Source organism: Haemaphysalis longicornis, unplaced genomic scaffold (assembly GCF_048455015.1).
Source record: "Haemaphysalis longicornis isolate Haplotype H1 unplaced genomic scaffold, Haemaphysalis longicornis Haplotype H1 scaffold_7, whole genome shotgun sequence".
In the NCBI taxonomy this organism is placed as follows: Eukaryota; Metazoa; Arthropoda; class Arachnida; order Ixodida; family Ixodidae; genus Haemaphysalis; species Haemaphysalis longicornis.
In genome coordinates this window covers 20,406,400-20,428,792 of record NW_027526422.1, presented here as the reverse complement: position 1 = coordinate 20,428,792, position 22,393 = coordinate 20,406,400, and the positions used below count along the sequence as shown (strand labels likewise).

Here is a 22,393-nt window from a genome sequence, read left to right as displayed (position 1 = left end):
AGCAACGTTATATTTACTGTACGTCGAGCTGCGGGTGCGTCAGACCTCAAAGCGTGACCTTAGGCCTAACGCCGGGCTGTCGTATGCCCGCGTCAACCCACTCCCTCTTCTGCGCGTGAAACTTTGTGTGAACGAGTTATAAACAGTAAAATACGGGAGGCTTTACAGGCCTTCACGAAACGGCCCGTGAAAACGGCACAGGTATCGGCTAAGAGATATTTCTATCACACTATAATACCCTCCGCTATTAGCACGAGCATTTGCGTTTTCCCTCCTTTTCTCACGCCAGCTTAGCCAAACTGCGAACGGCACTCGAAACGCTTGCCTAGCGCGCTCATGATGGCGGCCGTCCAGAACAGCTCGCCCATGACCGCAGGCACGCTGAAGAGCAGTCCCGTCCAGTTGCCGTAGTGGGACTGCAGCGGGTCCAGCATGGTCAGTGACTCCGTCTTCCGCATCTTCTCCGCGAAGAAGTAGCCACCTGCGAAGACGACAGCCAACGCAGCCCACCTTCAGCGCCATACACGTGGCGCAACTTGTCAGTTGGTTTTAGAGCGGAGGCTTTAGTACGACATGCCTCGCCCGCTCATTCATCGCATCGCAATGACCTTGAGCCGTCGAAGCGCAAGTGTGGCGGACAAGTGTGACGTCACGTTACGTGATCCGCTGCAGGGAAGCGTCGCGGGTGCGCTTGCTCGGAGCCTTGTTGCTGTGGTACTACGGACCTGTCAAGGATTTAAAGGCTGCTTCGACGGCGCTGGGTCGCGCCCAGTCTTAGCGTGGACGTAGCACCGACTGAGTCGTCTGCGCGTGCGCTTCAGCGTGAGCAACAGGCTGAATACAATCATCAAGTAACCCAACTTTTATGAAACACTGTGTGTATAATATGCAAAACCGAGCCAAACAGGCCGTTCGCTTGTGACAACTGCGTTTAAAAGCAACACCTAACCCATTTCTTCACCCAGGTCACAGGAAGGATAGTCGCGCCTAGTGTCAATAGGTAAGGCTACAGAGTATCGGCACTCTTCTCTCCTATTGTACTGTGCGGCCGCCGTGATGATAAGTCAGTTCGCATCATCTGGCATTTTTTTTATCCAGGGCCCGTAACTTGGGTGTATGCGTGCCATGATCCATGGCTGAATAGCGGATGCCAGGAAAGTCAGGCAAGTCTAGTGCGTGCACCGCCCTGTGTCTTTCAAACGGTAAGAAGCACTCACCAAGAACGAGGCTCAGGGCGTAGCCAATCGGAGTGTGGCAGTTGACGATGCCCCATTTGTAGACCGCCTCTGCGGTGCCGTTCAGGTAGCCGCCTCCCACCCAGGTTGCTGGAGCAAAAGGCGTTACATTTCGTTGTAATCCACCTTTCTTTCTTTCATAGTCTTTCTTGGGCTACTCAAACCCAGAAATTTTGGTCTGTCTGTATGTCTGTTTGTCTGTCTATCTGTGACTCGATTCAGCCACCCGACCAAAGTGAAACAAAATCTGCGCAATAATCGTATATGCTTATAGCCAAATGTAAACGTCTAAGTCATACTTGTCAACATTGTTGAAAAAGAACAAGACAGTACGCAAATATGAGGCGGAAAATGAATACTTAGGTGATATTTCCAGTGTGTTTTTTTAATTCATGGATGCTTGGTTTTTGCGACAGCAAATGAAATACTACATAAATTGCAGAAACCTGTCACCTGCTGTAGCCAGCGCTCCTATAGTGGCGGTATTTAAGAAATCAAACGGCAATTAACAGCAACGAGATGTTTCACTAATTAGGTTCACGTTCCGCTTGGAACGCACGTGGAGAAGGGCAGCGTGGTTCTATAAACGTTGTAGTAAGGCGACTCAATTCACGCGTGTCTCCGCCATACTGCTGCGCGGTCATCGAGGAACGCGGCCTGTAGCAGTGAAACGCGGTAAATTTAAATTGTCTTGAGCAAACCTTTTTTGTGTTTACCTTGGGAAGAGAGCGACGGAAGAGGAATAGCGTGAGAGGTGAGTGGGAAAGCAAAGGGAGGCATTTACTTGGCAAATGCCGACAACGACTATCGTCTTTTGTCGACATTTGCAACGAAAGGAGCACATGCGCAGCCAATTTTTTTCTATTGTGTATACCATTAGTGCTCAAATGAGGGTCCGCGGAGCCGAAGGGGTCCGCTAAGGCTTTGTAGGCGTCCGCGAAGAGCGCAAACAAGGGGCTTCGCTGCACGACATGATAAATTGAAATACGAACAATGGTGCGCATTTTTTTCAGTACATGCTGCGCTCCCCGGCAACGGGCCGTGTACGCACAGTAGGCGTAAGGTTGGGAAAGCCCTCTGGTAACTTATTCTTACTGCGCAGGCATAGCCCCTCTCTTAAGATGCGGATCATCAAAACCACGTGCACCCTTGTTCGTATTTCAATTAGCAGCGACAACCCCACGTTAGGTATACTTACGTCGTAGTTTTTTTTAAGGCGCCATCGCAACTTAAACTAAGGCTCTAGAAAACACTAATACGTTCCAAACTGGAATACGCATTCTCGGTATGGGACCCAAGTCAGGATAAACATAAAAATTCCCTAGAAGTTGTTCAAAATTACTCGGTTAGGTTCATTCTGTCCAACTATAATCGAACAGCTAGTATTACTACCATGAGATCTAACCTTGCCCTCCCAACCCTGTCAGCACGCAGTCAAATTTCCCGCCTAACTCTTTTTCACAAACTGTATCATCACCATGTTCTGCATGACCAGTTTATCACTACACCCCATTATTGATCTGACAGTACATATCGACCACAGCCACAAAGTTGGAATTGACATTTGCAACACCCTGCATTTCTTTCACTCTTTCTTGCCCAAAACTAGTAGGGAATGGTATCGCCTTCCTTCTAGTGCTGTATCTATTAATGATAACGAACAGTTCCGAAATTTTCTAGCACGAATTGTATAAATATGAGCTTTGTAGCGTCTGTTTTCTTGTTATGTTTGTGAGTTGTCGTTTTTTTCTCTCGGTGATCTAGCTAATATTGTATAATTAGCTTATATTGTAATTTATTTTTTCCTTGTTTGTTTGTATTCTACCCCCCCCCCTCCCCTCTGAAATGCCTTTGGCCCTGATGGTGTCATAAATAAATAAATAAATAAATTTATCATGATAGTACGTTTAGCTTCCCCATTCTAGCGCAAGCGCTGCACGCCAGCTCTGCGAAATAGCCAGACAAACAAAAACCACCATACACGGTTTTTGGCGACTTTAAGCTGCAAGAGCAAATTTTTTAACAGTGTGACACGAATCATCATAAAAATCATGAGAAGGTTTACTACAAAATGGAACTTGGGCGCCTTCAGATGCAAGTGCAGCATGTTTGGAACTACACAACACGGATCACCATACCCGTAGGACGTTTGGTTTCCTTTCCTTGTGTGTATTGACCATCATAGTTGAGTTGACAGTTCCATGCCGTAATATCATTTCCTGTAGTCTGTAGTTCCTTGTCCATTATTTTGGCTTCCTAATATAATCTCCTGCGAGTACTCACGCCCGACTGCATTTCTTAAATCCCCTTAAAGAAATTTAACGTGGCTCACCCCTTCACAAATGTCGGCGAACCTGCCAGGATTCGTTAGCGTTTCCCGAGGAGAGATTTGAGTGTCGCAGTCATAGATGCAAGGACGAATCGGCATGGATATAGACAAACTGATAGCGTCCGGATATGGTTCATCGTGGGGTCCTTGCTGTTGTTGTTGGTGATGATGATAAAGTTTATTAAGACGCACGCACAAAAGAAGACCCCCAAAGTCCGGGGTTCTCTGTCATGACTGCTTTTAAAAGCCTAAAAAGTTTCCCCGGCCTTGTCACGGTTGAAATCCACTGATGCATTCTATTGCGGAATCAGTGGCACTAAACGCCGCGTGTGTCAATGATACCTTCAAGAAACAAAACCAATTCTTTGCTCTGAGGCGGGCGCGCAATGCGTGCAAGCATAAAAGAGGATACAGTGATAATTTCGCCCAGTCTGGTCCAACGAACACACTATGGTTCTCCACCGCAGAATTTTGCGTTTGGGCATGATGGCCCTCCGTGAAGCCTTCAAAGCTGGCGCAGGTGGTGGCCTTTCCCCTTCCGGAATGGAGTGAGGCGGTCTCATGTGTAGAAATCGGGCCTTTTTGCAATCCCCAATAAAAGGCGAGAGCGAGACGAGTGAACAACAAATCAGTAGGACCAGAACGAAGTACATTTCCTAAATACGTGCTGCGTTCCCTCTCCAAACAATCTACACGGAGAGAGGGTACGGGAATCTTTAATAATAGCTCCAGGAACAGCCTCGAATGTAGAAGCATGCTGCAGCACTTTTGGAGGAGTACGCCATGAAGAGGAAGTCGCCTCGGCATTCGCATCCAGAGAAGTGAACATTCGAATTGAGCGCCCTATTTAAGAGAAGTTGCAGTCTATATGTAGCGATAGGAAATCAGGCGGAATACATTGCGAAATTTCCGCAGGCATCGTACGCATATTACTGCAATAAGTTGTGAGGTTCACCGCAGGAGAATAACGCGGGCCCACAGCCCTTTCGCACTGACTGCACTCTGCGACTGGTGTACACCGTGAATTGCCGAGAAAATGGTAGGAGTTAGGCCCTCACCGGTCATGGATCCGATTCCCAAGAAGATGGGCATCTCCCTGTTCGCCACGAACACCTTGAGGAGGTAGTCCTCGTACTCCTGCTGCTGCTTCCGTCTCGACTCCCTCGAGTGCACGGCCCGCGTAGCGGCGCGCACTTTGCGGCCTCCCCACACGCCGACGTACATGACGGTGAAGTAGTAGAATATTATGATCAGCACGGCCGGTATGTTCACACGCGACATGCCGCGTCTGGAACGGGTCTCGAGGCACGTACTGGCATGCGCCACGCGCCGCGTGAGCCCCGCGCTGCTGCATTGGCGCTGACAGTGTCTATATACACACGAGTATCGGTATGCTAGAAAACGAAGTTCAAAGCCTACCAAGTCTATCACGGGTATCCGCGGGAAGTGCTTGGAGTAGGTGGGGTTAGTACACTCTAATCCTTGTAACCCATAATGTAACTTCTAAACGGAAGTAACCTATAAAATAAAGGTTACAATTAATCCATTTTGATGTTTTCTTTATCCCAGTCCATTTTAAGGGTTACAAGCGTGAAGTTAAAAGCGGTTTATCGGTCACATTAATGATTTATAGGTTACATCAACAAAATCCGAAATGTAACCTTTACGTTGTAACCTATAAAATGCCCTGTAACCTATAAGGATGCTCGTCGCGCCTTCTCTCCAGGCGGGCGTTGATTTCTCCGTTGCATGACGGGATATAGAGAAATGGCGGCGCCCGCAGGTCCGGTGGCCGCGTTTTCGCGCCACTCGAGCCTTTTTACCGCTGTGATACCCATACGATGAAGCGAGGATTGCTGTTACAAGACTTATTTGTCGGCGTGAGTCGCGGAGGCTGCGGCGAGCCCATTTGTGACTGGCAGCGCTGCACGGCCCGTTTTTCTACGACCAACATCAAGTTCGCATGTTGGACCAATGCCCCGGCGCCAGTGAAAGCGAACTCGGTGAGTATATTCCCGTAACGGTTTCCGTGTTTTCATTGTATGTATCTTTTCGCTGGGGGCTTTTCAATTTGAAATTGCAGCATTCGAGAGGGATTTTATTTACCCGACTGGTTGCTTCGCTGGACGTTTTCTGTTGCCCGCGGCGGCAATTGAATGAAATCGCGGGTTTGTGTTCGTCGCGTCAGACTATAGAGCGGACGATTGGGACAACCCGTACATTATAACAGATAACGGCGCTCGTGACCTGCTTTCTGCTCTGCGCGCCTTCGTCATGTGTTGAGCGTTTTGTTTACGCTGTTGGCTGCATCGGGCGCACTTGACGAGTTATTGGCCCATGTAATTTTCAGGTAGCTCTGCTTGAATATTTGAAGTTTTTCCCAATGAAGTCTTATATTATCGCGCTTTTCTCTGGGTATTATCATTTTGTTTCAGCCGTCGGGAAATATTCATTTTTCTCGCTGCATATATTCGGAATGGTGTCTAGTTTATTTGTCTTGTAGTAATATATCCGGATAAACACAAGGTGTGTGCTGCAGAAAAGTAGCCCACTAAATGGTGCCCGAAATTTCTAGATCACTTTTGTCCAGCACAAGCCTCTTTTTTTGTGAAAGTTTGCCCTGCCGCACAATAAAAAGTTTTCATATGTACAACACTCTTCATTTTTGTCATTCTTTTCCTTGAGTGGGTAAATTTGGTGTTAGTCATTTTGAGGTAGCGGGGCATTTTCACCATGTTAAGTGGGTTTATTATTCTCATTCGCACGAATCAGTCGTTTATTTATTCGCGTGGTATTGCCGGGCAAATGGCTGTCTCGCGTGATACTAGCGTAGTGCAGTAAAGCGACTTTACAGAATGGTGGTATGTATGAGCCAGCATGCAGGCTGCTTGATTGTTGTTGTTTTTTGATGATACAGAAATTGTGACGAATTAAACAGAGACAAGTGCAGGTGTAAAAACGGGTGCTGCACCCTCATCGGCTCGTGGCTGTTCGAAAAGTGTGGTTGCATCTGGCTACCTATGCTATGACTTATGAGCACTACTGTTTTTCTTGCAGGCAGTGTTCTTTGAGCTGACAACCAGGACTCCCCTGCGTATGACACAAGAAGTCTGATTTCCGTGGAAACAACGGTATGAAAATGCAATAACTAAAACACATTCATTCAAATATTATTTGTAAAGATGGCACCCAGGCCTACACAGACAAAAGTATGAATCACTTGTAAAAATGCGAGGCCTTACTTCAAGTGTTATGATGCTATATTTCGTATCTTATTTTGCCTCATGTTTAGTGACTCTTTCTATCAGTTCGTTACTACATGAACGTTATGAATTCACATAACGATTTCCTCAGCATGGAGCTTTGTAGTTTTTCATCAACTCCACATATTCTATAAGATGCGTGGTTTTGCAGAGCCAACAAGAAGAACTCTTTTTCGAAAAGAGCTCTTTAAGAAAGCTTCAGTTGTTAGTGAGGGCTTGTGCTGCGTTCTTTTCTTCGTCTTGTCAAGTTTGAGGTGTTCTTTCATTATGAATGTATACCAACTGCCCAGCTCTAAAGCCTATTACATTATAACCCAAATAACCCTTTGAGTCATTACAGGTACAGACCTCCCGGGAATGCCACTTGAAGATCGGTGCAAGTTCTAGATGTATCCTATCCCACAACACATTTGGACGAAGAAAAAATGTAAGTTGCCGATTCTTTTTTACGAATAGCCGAGTAAGAAACCACCGGCAGAAGAACACTTTACTGAAATGAAAAACGTTTCGGCTTCCACGTGGGATCCTCGTTCAAAATGAAACTGCCAGTACAAAGGGGGGGGGGGGGGGGGGCGGCGGAGGGAGATGTTTAAGTACAGCCAAAAATGTGACGCAGGCGATGTCAGCATCGTGAAAGGACGTTTCCTGGGTTTAGTGCGACGTTCGCCCTGTTGCGTGTTCTAGTGATTCCACATGAATTCGCGGAAATGTTTTTGCTTTCTCGTTTGCAAATGTATGTCAGTTTATCTCGTAGCCCAAAGTTTCTGCCTGTTCTGGGTGAGCATGCAGAAACATTTCGCGAGATAAACAGGAACACGGCGCGATTAAAATTCAGGAAGGTTGGCCGGTATGACTATAGTGGCTTCGCGTTGTTCTGAACAATGCGGTCAAATTATTATGTGTAACGAGAACTGAAATGATGTGAAATTATTTGAAAGGCCGTAAATCACTCCTTCTCTGGTGTAGCCTTTCATTTAATTCTCTGGTCTACGTCTTCATTTTCGTGCAATATATTTTTCGTACTTCACATGCCTGTGGTTTGGTGTGAGGGGCTTATGGTTGCACTGGATTTTGTTCTTTTTCTGAAATTTTCTGTAGATGGCTCTTCAAGGTGGGGAAATCCAAGTGACGGCCCCTCACATATATACCTCCATCTGCGGCAGCAGGGAACAAGTTATTCAGATGACCTCGGGAAATCTTCAGCGTGCCCTGATTTTGTGCCTGCTTGTGTTCTACGTAAATTGCGAAGCTTATCTCTGAATTTTTCCAAGCGCCTTTTTTCATGAAGGAAACTATAGGTCCCATTTAAAGTTTGTCCAAAAGACAGATTGCAATCGGCCTAGAAACTTGTTAGTGCTGCATAAAAAACGATAACTTGGCGTGGGAATCACAACTCAGGTGGAACTGTAAAGAGAAAACTAAGAGGGAAGTGTAAAGATGGATTCGTAAAGACAAGTGAATTCTAAGTGTAATATTAGACTCTGAGTGAAACAGACAATGTTAAACACTGCTTTGTATGAAACAGTGAATTTGTAATAAATGTTCTTTCTACTTTCCCACATTCTGCGTTTTTTCTGTGGGGAACCATGACAATAATGCTGTACTGGGAAAGTGGACCTCTGAGAACCATCTTATAAATGTAGCTCAAACTCGAATTCATCTGAAATGGTTCAATTGCAGTACCAAACAATTCGAAATACTTTGCATACGTCCGTGCAAATATTGAGGTAAAGAATCTGTATATTTGGCCATGTTTGTGAAGCTGTTCACGCAACATTTATTAAACAGGTTTAATAAGGATATATGAATAAACCGAGTTTTACCTGAAAGTCTAAAGCAATATAGGAAACACCAGTTCGCTCAGGAATCCGCACTCGTCTAATACTCATTAAGGAACGATAATTACATTGGGGTGGTTCGCAGCTTTGCTTTTTAATAAATAGCCCACAGGTGCTTCATAATAATAAATGTGAATGTTCAAAACTACTGATGCCAAACTTCTGGAAATGAGCTCCTGTTAAATGCGCAAATATGTGTGCATGTACTGCAATTCTCTTTTGATAATCATGGCCTAAGTTGTCAGACAAGAATTTTTGGCTTAAGGCTATGTTATCATAACTTAGGCGTCCTTTTGAAGTATGCTATCAAGTGCATGTTTCCACTAAAGCTTGGTTTCACTAAAGCCTAATGTTGTTTACCTAAAACTAAAATTCATGCCCACAATTTATCAGAAGACCTATCATGCATGTTTGATACCGGTTTCTTAAACGGCACAAAGCTGATGCAAACATCAAATTTAGTTATGCCAGTTTATAAGACTTAAGCGTTGCCAAAACTCACAAAGATTTTGGGGTGACAACCTGGGTAACGATTATCGAACAGGTAATGCAATGCATATATATTAAGAGAACATTTTCAAGCTTTTTAGCACCACAATTTTAGGAATTATAAAAGTAACTTCTCTTTTAGCCCCAGCCGTGTGGCCGGCAGTTTATTCAAGGGACGAATAAAAGACACCCGACGCAAAAGTTTAGACTGCGCAAGGGACAGCATGGTCGCACATATCGTCTTCCACTAACGTGATATTTGTTTACCACGCGGGAAAGGCGCCTTCGGGGCGACCCCACAGCTGCGCCGGCGAAAGCGCGCCTGGCGCGCAACCTTCCAGGTGTGTGGCCTTGGATGGCGGTAGATGTAACTTATATATAGGTATACATGCTGAAAGCGGCAAAGTAACCCATAACTGAGTAACCCTTACGTGTATACGTATATAAGGGTTACGAAGATATAGGTTACATTTGTACCTTATAAATTATAGGTTACAAAAATTCGAAAATGTATACCTCTATTAAGGGTTACCCAGCTTAGAGTGTACGGTCACGATTATTCAGCAAAACTTAAAACGATCGAAGATATGTGAACGAACAGAAAAATTGTGGTTGATCCCTCTCTCATAGGAATCGGTAAATCGCGAAAGTGAAATGTGCCTTCACAATAGCAGTTTAATGTTAAAAGAACCTCCTTCATGAGCCAAGGGTTCGCGAGCCTGACCCCTCCAGGCGAAGTGACGCTGACACGCAGGAAACAAAAAACCGGTTCCTTCCGGGACAAAATGACAAGCAGAGAAACAGCAGCTTGAAACAAACGGCCATGCGAACAACGCCGCAGCGGAGCCTTGCCTCAATTCACGCGCGTCCCCCGTACACGAAGGCGCTGGCATTGAGACGCCAACTGTCAGCGCTCATTAGCGCCATGATGCGCTACTTCGCTTCGCCTCTCCTAGACGGCAGCACCATCCAATGAGTCATAGGGAAGGACATAAGGCGCGTTCGTAGAGCTGCTCACGTCTCCGCTCATAGCGCAGTGGGTACAGTTCCACGTGCCTTCCGTTGTGTCGAGAGGCTCGAAAGGGTATGGGCTCGAATCCGGGTGCCGCAGCGTCAATGGCACTTTTTCTGGCGATGTCACTTAGGTGACGGCTATGACGTGAGTAAGATCTCGCTGTACCTGGTCATAAAACATTTTCGTGTTAAAATAACTTGAAAGGAGTACTACAGAACACAAGAAAAGAGGAACCAAAATTCGCCCATATCCTGGTCTTCAATTACTTTCGTAACGGGGACATTCTTTAGCAGTTGGCCACTGTTCAAGCGCCCAGAAGCACGTTTCGTACAGTCGTAAAAAGATCCGTTCGTGGCCCATCATACCTGCTTCCGTGCCGAGTCATTCAGTCTCATCTATTATACATGTTGCCTTCGACGAAATTTCCCCAACTAATGGTAAATTACTCCCACCTTATCAGGCCTTTTGCAGATTCACCGATGATTTCCATTACTCCCATAACCTTGTCCACACTGTGGATTCACAGGTGAGAGAAATGATCCGACTAAACGCTTGTAGCCGACCGATTCCTCGGACCTGGAGGGGAATGAAAAATAGTCCGAATAAAAGAGCAGTCCGAAAAATCTGCGAGTCATTGCTCCTATGGGACAACTTTATTAAACGTGCTCATGAACTGAAACCCTTCCAGTTCCAACTGGTGGTTCCTCGGGAAAGTCCGAAATATCCAGCAAAAAAAAAATCTTCGGAGTCCGAAAAAACGGTCGGCAACTGCATTGCATCCGCGAAGGAAAGAAACCTTTCTTCAATGACGGCAACTTCACTCGAGTATCAAACTCAAGTCCCGCTGGACGTCAAGCAAACCCTGCCCCACAAGCATTCGTTGAAAACTCAAAATAGCCCCAATACCGCGCAACATGCCCCCGCTCTACACTATGCTCACTGACTGTAGCCCACACAAGATACTTCAAGCAACATATGGCCACCAAGACACTAGGAGTCAGATACACCGACGCCTCCCCGCTTGCAGTTCATCCACCAGGAGGCTGCTGCCCTGATGCAGGACGAGACAGCCGGCCTCCTGCAGCTCTACGCAGACGGCTCCGTGCAACCGTACATGCGCAGAGCTGGAGCCGCCTGCACGGACATGTAGCTTTGCACCAGTCGAGTGTACTGCCTGCCCTTCCCCGCCTCTTTCACCCATGCAGAGCTAGCCGAGCTGCACCTTGCTGCAGACCTGCTCCTGGAGAAGGCCAACCAGATTCATGGGGCTGTCACCTCCACCGACACCCGGCCCGCTCTCTTGCGACTGCGAGCGGCGGACCAGCCATCGAGCTCCAGCGGCTAGGTGGAGCGGGCGCTGGCGGCAAAGCTTCACCTGGTGAAATCCCGCGGTTGTGACCTGCGGCTCCACTGGTTGCCATCTCATGTCGGAATCACCGGCAATGAGGTGACTGACGCCCTGGCCAGAGGTGCTTCTCCGGCGACCTGAGGTCTTTCGACGCCGCACAACCCATCCTGGCGCGGGTGATGGAGACGATGCACCCGGACCCATAGTCATCAGTGGCCAAGCTCCACAGGTCCTGCGTGGCCTCATCAGCAGGGACGCCCGTTGCATACCCTTCCGCATGCGGCTCGATTGCTGCAACGTGGCAGTTCGCCTGCATCGACAAGGCCTCCGGTCATCGCACACATGTGCTGACTGCCCAGAACCCGAGACCCTGGAGCACCTGCTCTGCTCCTGCCACCAGCACGATGCTCCGCGAGCAGATCTCGGGCTGCACTCCAGCGCCTCGAGCTACCCAGCCACACCCTGTGCACCTTCTTTTCCCGACGGGCCCCAACTCCATCTGGCGGGAAGCATTCCAACTTGTCCTGGCCTTCCTCGAACAGAGGAACCTCATACAACGCCTGTAGCCAATGCCTGCTGGCCATGGCCAGCCCTACTCACTCCCTATCTCCCTCTCTCCCTCCTTTTCTATCCCCATTTGTTCTCACCTACTCCTTTCATTCCCCTTCTCCCCTTCCCCCGGACTGGGTTGTATGCTGCTGAACTCCAAATGAGTTCAAAATATCCCCAGTCCACTTTTTTTCCATTTTCTGTATCAATAAAGCACTCACCTCACCTCACCAGCTTCCCCTGCACAGGTTTGCCAAGCCAAGCATGCCCAATTAGGGAGATTGGACAAGAGTGCGGCGACCGCCCAGCAGTTAAAAAGAACGAGGAAATGCCGAACGCTCGTGTGTGCGCACCTCGCGGCGATTGCGCAGCGTCCCCGGCGCACGTTTGGCAAGCCAAGCATACCCACTTAGGAATATTGGCCAAGATTGCCCCCCCCCCCCCAAAAAAAAAAAAAACTCCAGCATACCCCGTTATCCTGGCAACACCTACTCGGAACGAGAAAGATAGCGTACGCCCTCCAAGGTGATGTCCAGTGAATATCACTTCCAAGAAGATAAAGGAAGCTCACTCCATAGCAACAAATATGCAGTAAAGGTCGTTGCGGCAGCAGCGAAGAAGCAAATTGGCTCCAATCGTGGACTTAAATCGTCGTGATGATCGTGAAGGTTGAGTACACCTTCACTACATTCAAGTCTTACGCGTTAGTGTGAGCTTTCTTCCTTATTTACCGCCACCCAAACTACCCACCGCCGACCTCGTATATATATATATATATATATATATATATATATATATATATATATAGACCCCCGGCCCCACGGGCCTGCGGGGCAACGAAGCGGGACATGTCGAGGCCCGAGGTCACGTACACCCGGCAGTTGACCCCCTGTCCCATGATATTCGTCTTTTCCTTCATCCCCACCCGCTAACTTCCTCAGAAAAGAGTACAAGACTGTGCTAAGGCTACCGATATGCACGTCGACAGAAACGCTATTGGCCTTAGGAGTCCATAGCACATTTGAAGAACATAGAAGTCCATCTCAAGCCCCAGACTGACAGGCTGATGCACACGCCCATAGGTACGACGCTCATGCTCGAGCTGAGTTACATAGAACAAATCAGAGAAATGTCCAAGGCAGAAGAAATTCCTTAAAACATCCGCCGGAAGTTCCACCTGGCCTCCAAAACAAAAAAAAAACGTGGACTTCAATCTCCATCAAGCCAGGCGCCAAGCACAAGGGGACCTCATGCACCACACGTTCTTCTTCAAGGACAATGTGCAGCCACACAAGATCCAAGGAAAGGACACAGGGTGGCTGCAGTCAAGACTCAGACCTCCATATGTTCACCTGTGGATCGCTCTGTCATTGTAGCGCGACAGACGCCGAGGAGCTAGCTGTCGCTCTGGCGGCGGCAGAAGGCTTCCGGACGGGCCGGTCTCTTACAATAATTTCCGACACGTGAGAGACCAGTGGACACTTTCTTCAATGGACGAGTAAGACATTGCGCACTCCGTGTACTCACTCCTCCAGGCTAAAGGCGGCGTACCCCAACACCCTGAGCACCCATCTATGATTCAACACAGGATCCTCTAGGCCCCGTCGCCCTCGGGAACGGAGAGGAACATAGAGGCGCACAGGGTAGCTCGAGGCCATACTACAAACCGAGCACCCGACGATTCCCACCTCCTAGAACTCACGACAGTCCCCCCGGCATACTCAGCCACATTGGCATAATACCGGGGTATCACAAAACAATACCCTCCGCTGCAAGAATCCCTGACGAGGCCATGCAGAAGCCACCGACTGGAGACAGCTGCAGACAGGCACGTTCCCAATCTTAAACATAACGTGCAAAATTTATCCGACGGGATATGCAGACGCATGCCAATTGTGCCATCAAAAACCCACCATCTACCACACCACAAGGGAATGCCAAAGCAAAACGGCTGCCCCCAAAATCAGAAACCCTAATGCGGAGCAATGGCAGGCACTGTTGGCCAGCGACTGCCGGGAAGACCAGATCGATATGATTCAGCGGGCACGTAAAGCAGCAGAGGCCGTTTGGAGCCCTTGATCAAGGGTACCAACCCTTGTTAACGCTGTCGGGAGCTGTAGTACGTGACACAAGACCCGAATGAAGTGCCGCTCAACCACTCAAAAAAGACAAATAAACGTTTCCCCAGTTCCAGTCATCACCCATACGGACACTTTTTTGCATGCTTACGGGGCGCGCCAAGATCGCGCGCTGGACGGCCGTCGAAGCGGCGGCACCATCTGTCGTCCAGCGGGGTGTCTGGACAACAGATGGTGTCACATTCTGATAACACGGTGACACATTCTGATAAAATAGGTTCAACCGCCTCTACAGATGAACAATTGCCGCAGCAGCGGTTTGTCGTTTGTCCAAAGCGAAAAAGATAACAGTCTGCATGTGTAAACAGAATTTAGCCGTATACGATGGTACAAAGTTTCCGGGTTACGAGGGAGCCAGCTATCTTGGGAGTATTGCTTTTAATTCAGGATCTATTGCATGTAAAAAACAGCGGTTATTCTGTGGGTTGCTCCATATCCGTTTTTTTTTTTTTTTTTTCGATTAGCGCAAAGCGGTGCGCCATAGCAGAAGCTTGCTTTCGTAAAGAGCACCTGTGGAGAAGGCCTTTACGGGCCGCTTCATTAGCTTTTTAATGTGATGCCGCTGTGCCGCGGTCTTCATCGTATGAGATGATCACCCCCCAGATTCAGCGCAAGTAGTCTGGCGGTCATACGTGTAGGATGCGGATTCGACGACGGGAAGGGTGGCATTTGGCAGTACAACAGCGAAGGCTAAAGCGGCAAGCACATGTCCTTTCGAACAAATTTACGCAGCAAGGCCAAATATCTAGCAGTTTGGACACGCGCGGTAGCGGCTGATCCAGGGGTCTTCCCGCTGCCAAACCGGTTCTTGTCGCGGGAGACGCGGGCGCAGACGCGTGCTTTTTCGATCTCGCCTTGTGCGCTAGTAACAGCTGCGCTTTAAAAGACGATGTACAGCCGAAACAACTGTTGCCTGCAATTAGCGTTACCATCGTGCATAATAAAACAAGCTACGAGTGCAGACAACATTTTTCACTAAGCACGCTAGCCCTGACGCCACACTTGCGTTTTGCACCCCATCCCCCCCCCCCCCCCCCCACTTTCGTTTGCTCTCTCATGCGTCACTTAGTTGCACTTCAGCTTGTTAGCGTTGAATTTTTGCATGTCCTGCTCCATCTGTTTCTTTGCAATCTTATAATCTTCATAGTATTCAATCTGTCAGGGAACGTTATGTACAACTAATTCACTCCGGCCTGCTGATTTAAATCCCACTTTGAACGTGGCCCACTTTTATCTATTGTTTACCTCTGATGCACATCTGATATTTATGCGCTACCGAAAACATTTTATTGCACGAAAATAGCTATTTATTTCCATACCATGCGATTGACTTGGAGGGCAAAATAGTGCACAGCGTAAAGATATTATCCGGATAACTTTCAGTCCTTATATCCATGCAGAAAAAAGATACTGTTTAGAAAATGAAGGCATGCATATGCGATGAATCAGTATTCCTCAACGCACACGAAATCCGTATGCAAAGAAACTATATGAATTGCATATGAAAAATCAGCTCCTGCTAAACAAATCAGTTTGTATAAGCATCGGAATAATAACAATCGGCTATAGGGACCAGGCAGCTGGACGGTTTTCCGATACAGACGCATTTCCGACACGCTGGATGCAGTTAGGATTTGGAGAAGGGCGCATGGAAGTGCAAAATTATACAGCAAAATCATCCAGCACTCTGTCTTACGACGCCGATGGTTAAACGCGAAGCTTTCTTCGTGCCAAATAGAATGGGAAAGGGTCAGAGTCAAAGATGTTGCGATCAAAAGACCAAACTGCGTGCTGGCCAAATTCAAAGCTCCACTAGTCAAAGTTTAAATCCAGAAGGCAACCAAGGAAACCCACACGAGAAAGCTTTACGATAAACCATCATCGTTGTTAGACGGAGGAGTGCATGATTTTTTTGAGCGTGGGTGGGAGCTTGTAAAACTCGGCCGCAGTATTCTGTTGTGAAACTGGGGGCAGGTTTTTGGCGCCCCCCTGTCTCTCGTCCTGCAGTCATGCAGGAATTGTTTTTTGAAAAAACATTTGCCAATTAGCCAGCAACCATTGCAATTCTCGTAAAGCCATGCTTTTCCGCGGCAAGCAATAACGTTCTACTATCGTGCGGTCTTATTCTGTAAACGATTCCCGATGACTGTAGTAAGCGTTAAGCGTATTTCTGTGAAATTAAAAACATTTCTACTGAAGTTATTGAAGTTACGGAGCATCGTCCTTCATAGTTTGTTTTGGCGAAAATCTTAGAAGGCACCCCAGAACTTTGCACGACGCCGTTTCGTCATCAGCTGCCACAGGCCAGCGCCACAGCATTCCTGGAACGGCTGCAGACACCGGTTTGTAGGAGCATTTAGCTGCAATATATTCCTCGATAAGCCAAACTGCACGCAGGCATAAAAAATTTACACGTAAGTACACACTTGCACTTCCAGCTTGACTTCCAGCTTGGCGCATTGAGCATCCATCGCTTGCTATTTGTAATCACTGAGTACGGGCGTAAATCAGACAGTTGGCATGTCTGGTAAAGGTCCCCTCTTTTCAATATTTACCGATCTGAAAAAAAACAGTGTTTCTCTACGCGTTGCAAGCCGCACCACAGTATAACGATAGAAAGCCATCCACAACTACGCTGCGGTGACCGCAACCGGCATTCCACTGACGAGCGGTTCGCCACGGGCGGCGCTGTTCGCTCAAGCGACGGTGGTGCCATACAACGGCCGCCAGGTCCCTACACACAACGCTATTCTTTGCGTTTCATGAAAGTTGCGCACGATATCTGGTCCCCATGAGAATACAAAAGGCTTCGAACATGTGTCAGCAAATGTTTACTGGGCACTTGGCGGCAGCGGGAATTTATTGTGGACTCAGACGACGCGGGGGTGGTAGGCCATGACCGCGTTCGCGAGGAACAGGAGGCTGTTGAGGATGCCCAATGCGCCGGCGATCGACCCCTGGACGTAGATGCCCACTCGCGTCTCGATGCACAGGTACGCGATGCTGGCCGGCACGTGGATAAACGTGGCCCAAAAGTAGTTCATCCGGTACACCATCGATCCGGGAATCTCAAGTGCACCTGCGTTGCCAAGCGGAATGCGAAGTGTGTGGGTATTTTGAGGTGTCCCTACTGTAAAGACCCTTAACCGCAAATCAACTTGGCGAAAAGTCATAGTGTGGTAAACATTAACTCAATTTTGTGAAGTCACTTTCAACAAATACTCAGTGCAGCTATACCATAAAGCAAATCTTTACTTTTTTTATGAAAAAATTACAATCGTTTCGGGGTTCCAACCTTCCTCGTAACTAGTTAGTTTCCAGTGAAAGTAGCAAAAACGTTCTAGAATGCTCGATCGCCATTCTACTTTCGAGTACAAGGGACTCTATGGAAAGAGCGTATGCGGTCCCCGAATACGGCTGCGCATCCAAATACGCGAGCCTTGCACTAAATGTCATGTTTGTCCGCCAGAAGTCGCCGGAACAATACCGAGTATTACTGTGGAAGCTCGCTGCATCTTCCGGCTGACATGTGCAGCATCTACGGCTCCATTATAATCTTACAGGCTCAGCACTACCAAGGGCTCGAAAGTTTATCAGGCTGAATTCCTCGCAGAATTTGTAGCCTGAGGTTAGCGCCCGACAGAGCCGGTCTTCTGCATGTGCGGGCAGCTACTCACCGACTATCACGCAGATGAGTATGAGGAACGAATTGAAGAAGAACAGGATGGAGGCGAGGAAGAGGATGAGTGCATCCAAGCGCATGGAGAGGAAGCACTCGACGTCCAGACGTCCCTCACTCAGCAAGAACACGATGCCAGCGCCGGTGACCATCTGGAAGAGCTTCAGGATCCCGCTGGCCGTAAGCACGTACTCGCAGTAGCAGCCCATGCTAGTAGGGAATGAGGACGGCGGACAGAAGGATGAGTTTGGCTATACCAATCACTGTAGCTACCGCTACTGGTCTGTTTGACTGCCTGTTCTTCACGGAAAGCAGCCTTGAGCCCGATCACTGCTTGAGCGCGCAACTGAGGGCACACTGAAGATGATGACAACGGCAATGGTGATTATATTGATTATGGCTTACAACATAAGGGTACATACATGTAGGATTGGTGCGCATAACTAATTTACTGACTTTATACGCACGACGTCGTGGGTTCTGGCGGAAACCATTATACGCACGACGCGACTGGAGCGCCAACGCGGCATTTGCTGAAAACTGAAAGCGCCCTCGTCAAACGGGTTGGTGGGTTCCCCAAGCCCTTGGCGGCCTCGACGGAGGCGGCATGGCATTCGAAGTTGGGGCATGATTTAGTTGCTTTAACGATTTCGATCGCGCCTTGAGAGAATTTCAGCTTCAGAACAACGCCCTTTTCGTAGTGAAAGCTACAAAAACAGTGGGCGTCGTCAATTCGCCACCAAGTGTAGGACATGAACGACTGCAAAAGAAATTGAAGTGCGCAACCGCGACAACAGACTCGGAAAATAGACTGGGACATCGCCGTGGGTGTTAGTGAAAGCGCCCTATTATTTTCGGCACGATCGGTGCAGTTCGTTGTTGAGTGTCGCGGTTGCTCGCATGACTGTTATGTTGCACGCTGATACTTCGACCCGTCCCGTTTTAAGTGCGAATGCACTTTATAAGCGACCCCAAACCATCCACCGCCGGCGGCGGCGGCGGCGGCGGCGTCCGCAGTGCTCCTCTATATTTAAAAAAGAAACAGCATCCGGCGCCAGGTTTCGATTCGAGGACTTTGCGGCCGCAGCGCGACGCTCTACCGACCAAGCTACGGACGTGACGCTGATATCAGTGTTAGTGACGCGCCTTATATCTTTAACGCATTCAAACTACGTCGTCAGCGGCGTGCGTTGGCGACTCAGCGGCGTTATAGCGGCTTGATAACTGCGTGGTGTACACGTGATACTACAAACCCGATGGAAGAGATGGAAGAGAAGGCGGCGAGGCGGTGGGCTGCGGGGGCCGAGCGCAAGCGCCGCAAGCGGGCCGACAACCGTGCATTCGCACTTTCACATTCTCCCCCTCGGGGAAATGCGGGGGAATTTTTTTTGTTTTATTGTCCGGAATAAACTGGTTATTTCTGTTTCTTGCGTGTCGGCGTCTTTTCGTAAAGGGGGGGGGGGGGGGGGGGTCAGGTTCGCGAACCCTTCGCACATGGAGGTTCCTTCACGACGTATACATAGCTAGTCTTGGAATGTTCAGTGCACATTTGGTTTCCAACTTTTAGTGTACGTTTCTTTGGCTAATGCCCAAAGCAAACATGAAAGCTGTTATCATTGCGGGGTATTGATTTCGAAATGGTGTAAATTGGCTTGCATGTGGCCACCGAAATACGTCTAAGGATAAAATGAAATGGGGGTGCATCTGACTCCGTTTTCTTTTAATCTGTTGCAATTGAACTTGAACCTGTAACTTTCTTAACGCGCATGAGTAGAACAATTAGCCGCATCGTTTAAGCTAATGGTCGACGTAATCCTCCATAAATGTGTTAATTAAAAAAATAGGATAGGTGCTTCCATCCCACAGTATTAATTCGGGGGCTGGATAAGATCACCGCCACCCGTTATGGGTTTGATGCGATCGCAACCCGAGCGCTTCTGTACTGCATTGACTATGCAGATTGTAAGCCGACATAAGAAATACGTGAAAATTATAACCTAAGTTATTTTTTAGGCAGCTCTAAATTTCCCATCGGTAATTGGGAATATAGTCGGTGTGTCAAGGGCGTGATGTGGCACTGCCCATGTTAAATAAGTCACATAGCTGCAATCGCAGGTAAAATAAATGCATTATCCGGTTCCATGTCTTGCTTTGCATCCATAACATCAGCTACGCTTTTTTTTTTATTGCGACACGGAGCGCGAAAGTTGACGAAAAGCCATTTCGAGGAGCGTTGCACGGCTTTCATTTGAACCATCGGCTTCGCGACCAATAAAAACGGCGATACAGCCGCTTGGGAATTCGCCAAAACGCTCTCTCAGGGCGATTGGGACGGCCGGAGCAACGGCGCGGCGCCGGTTGCTCCGGCTGCCGCGTTGGCGCGTCATTCGCGTCGTGCGTATAGTGGCTTCCGCCAGACTTCACGACGTCGTGCGTATAAAGTCAGTCTAACTAATTAGCTGCATGGTTACGTAACAGAAACAGAGCATATCTCCACGCAAGGTATTCAACACGAAAAAAAGGTTAAAGAAGACTGTTTCCATAGTTCTATTTACCAAATTTCACCTCTTCTTCGCCACCTCACCCTTTCCCTCATACTTCTCCCCTCCCCAAACTCGCTTTGCCATCCTCTCCCTCTCCCTTTCCTCCTCTCTTTATTCCGCTCTCCCTACGCTCTCCTCGACACTCGTCTTCCCCTCTTCCTCTCATTTCCCACCCTATCTCCAATTCTCCTTCCCCTCCCATCATATTCCGCCCCTCTAATCGCACTCCTCTACCACATTTCCTTCCATCATTCCTTTCGATCTCTTCCCTACCCTTTCTTTCCCCACTACATTCTTCTTTACCTCACCAATCGTTCATTCATTAATACCCAGAAGTCAAGTCACCCACTGTTCAGAAGGCTCACCAGAAAATTTACTGAATGATTCTAGAGACAAACAGGCCAAAATTTTTGCTTTCGGAGAACCCAAGAAAAATTAGTTTGCGTGAAATCGATTCCAAAATTGAAGCAATACTTTACACGAGCCAAAGCCAACCCAAAATAATCCAGTATTGGAGTCGTGTTTGCAGCATGCTTGTGTGATCTTGCTGTTCCTGGTGCTCGCTGTTCGTTAATGAAGACGTTAGCCATGAATCACTTCCGGGTACTAATGAAGTGCGTCAAAAACCCTTCGTGTATCTGCTTCATTCGGGTGGGTTCCTTATTCGGGCGATTCTTTTGAATCAGCCTAAGCTATTTTACGTAGTTACTACGGTTTCTTCTGTCTCGCACTACGTTGTTGAACTACTTGTCCTCTGTAAATGTTTCTTCTTGCGCATTAATAGTTTTTTAAACGTCACTGATGAAGTGAGCCCGGTGTTCAACACAGGATCCTGTAGGCACCTTCGCCCTCGGGAACAGAGGGGAACATAGAGCCGGACAGGGTAGCTCGAGGCTATACTACATACCGGGAATCTGACGATTCCGACCTCCTAGAACCCACGCCAGCCACACTGGAATACTACCGGGGTATCAGGAAACAATACCCTCCGCTACAAAAATCCCTGACGAGGCCATGCAGAAGCCACCGACTGGAGACACCTACAGACAAGCACGCTCCCGATCTTAAAGATACTCAGTAAAATTAATCCGTCTGGATATGCAAAGCATGCCCTTTATGCCATCAAAAACCCACCCTCTACCACACCACAAGGGAATGCCAAAGCACAATGGCTGACCTCAAAATCAGAAACCCTTGTAGCGACACCATCGCCATCGTCATCATGAGCGCCACAATCACCATCAGCGGTGCTTGCCCGGCAACGTCAGCGGTGCCACGCGCCACAGAAAGTTGGAACACGACTCAGAAGCTGGGCGGCCGCTCGTTCTGGCCGGGCCTACGCGACTTCAATAAATGTGGGAAGCCGCAACCGCTTCACGCCTGTTTCCTACAAAGTGGTGACCCGGACTTTCCGCGCCTGTCACCCAGCCAGCGGCACACCGACATGGGGGGATCCGCCCACACCATGAGTTCGAGCCACGCAGCCTCCGAGGTTGGTTTATCAAGCTTGAGGCTACGTTCTCGCTGAACTACGTCACCATACAGCCGTTCAAGCACTTCATCCTTTGGGAAACGCTTCCGCTCGAGCTCCGCTGCGTCCTCGCCCTACCACCGCCCAGCGAAACCTCCCACGACGACCTTCGGAATGCCGTGCTTGCGCACTACGGCCTCCCGGACGGCCTGTTTCGGTCTGCATCAGAACGGGTACACGCACGCTCCGCGCACACTTCACAGCCGCACACTGTACCCTCTGCGTGGCCGCCATCGTCCTTTGCCACTAGGGTCGCCCTCCTGGACTCCACCTCCATCGCGGCAGCCACACCTACACCGACGGTACTGCCAGCCGACGACATCGCGGACGCTCACCGACTGCCGTCAGCCTTGTCCGCTGCTAACATACCGCGAGAAGGCGCGGGTGAGCCACGGAGCACCAAGGCGGTGACCTCCATTCCGCCTCAGTTAACACC

The 22,393-nt window shown here is 48.5% G+C and overlaps 1 protein-coding gene, 1 long non-coding RNA gene and 1 pseudogene across 2 annotated transcripts; 1 reads left to right on the top strand and 2 right to left on the bottom strand.

The window, feature by feature from the left end:
• Positions 1–290: 290 nt before the first annotated feature.
• LOC144146188 (high-affinity choline transporter 1 pseudogene) lies at positions 291–4,845 on the bottom strand (annotated as a pseudogene).
• Positions 4,846–5,267: 422 nt separating this feature from the next.
• LOC144147225 (uncharacterized) lies at positions 5,268–8,233 on the top strand. The gene is made up of 4 exons (XR_013317867.1): positions 5,268–5,567; positions 6,622–6,695; positions 7,168–7,254; positions 7,926–8,233. It is a non-coding gene; the product is annotated as an uncharacterized LOC144147225 (long non-coding RNA).
• Positions 8,234–17,074: 8,841 nt separating this feature from the next.
• LOC144147309 (uncharacterized) lies at positions 17,075–18,092 on the bottom strand. The gene is made up of 2 exons (XM_077679416.1): positions 17,882–18,092; positions 17,075–17,283 (listed from the first exon to the last, which is right to left on the bottom strand). Exons 1-2 carry the CDS (start codon positions 18,090–18,092, stop codon positions 17,075–17,077), a joined length of 420 nt encoding a protein of 139 aa, XP_077535542.1.
• Positions 18,093–22,393: the final 4,301 nt, after the last annotated feature.

Coding starts and splice junctions, on each gene's coding strand:
- LOC144147309 (XM_077679416.1), bottom strand. CDS start 18,092: ATGGGCTGCTACTGCGAGTACGTGCTTACGGCCAGCGGGATCCTGAAG. Junction 17,284..17,881: donor ACTCATCTGCGTGATAGTCG/GTGAGTAGCTGC, acceptor TTGGCAACGCAG/GTGCACTTGAGATTCCCGGA.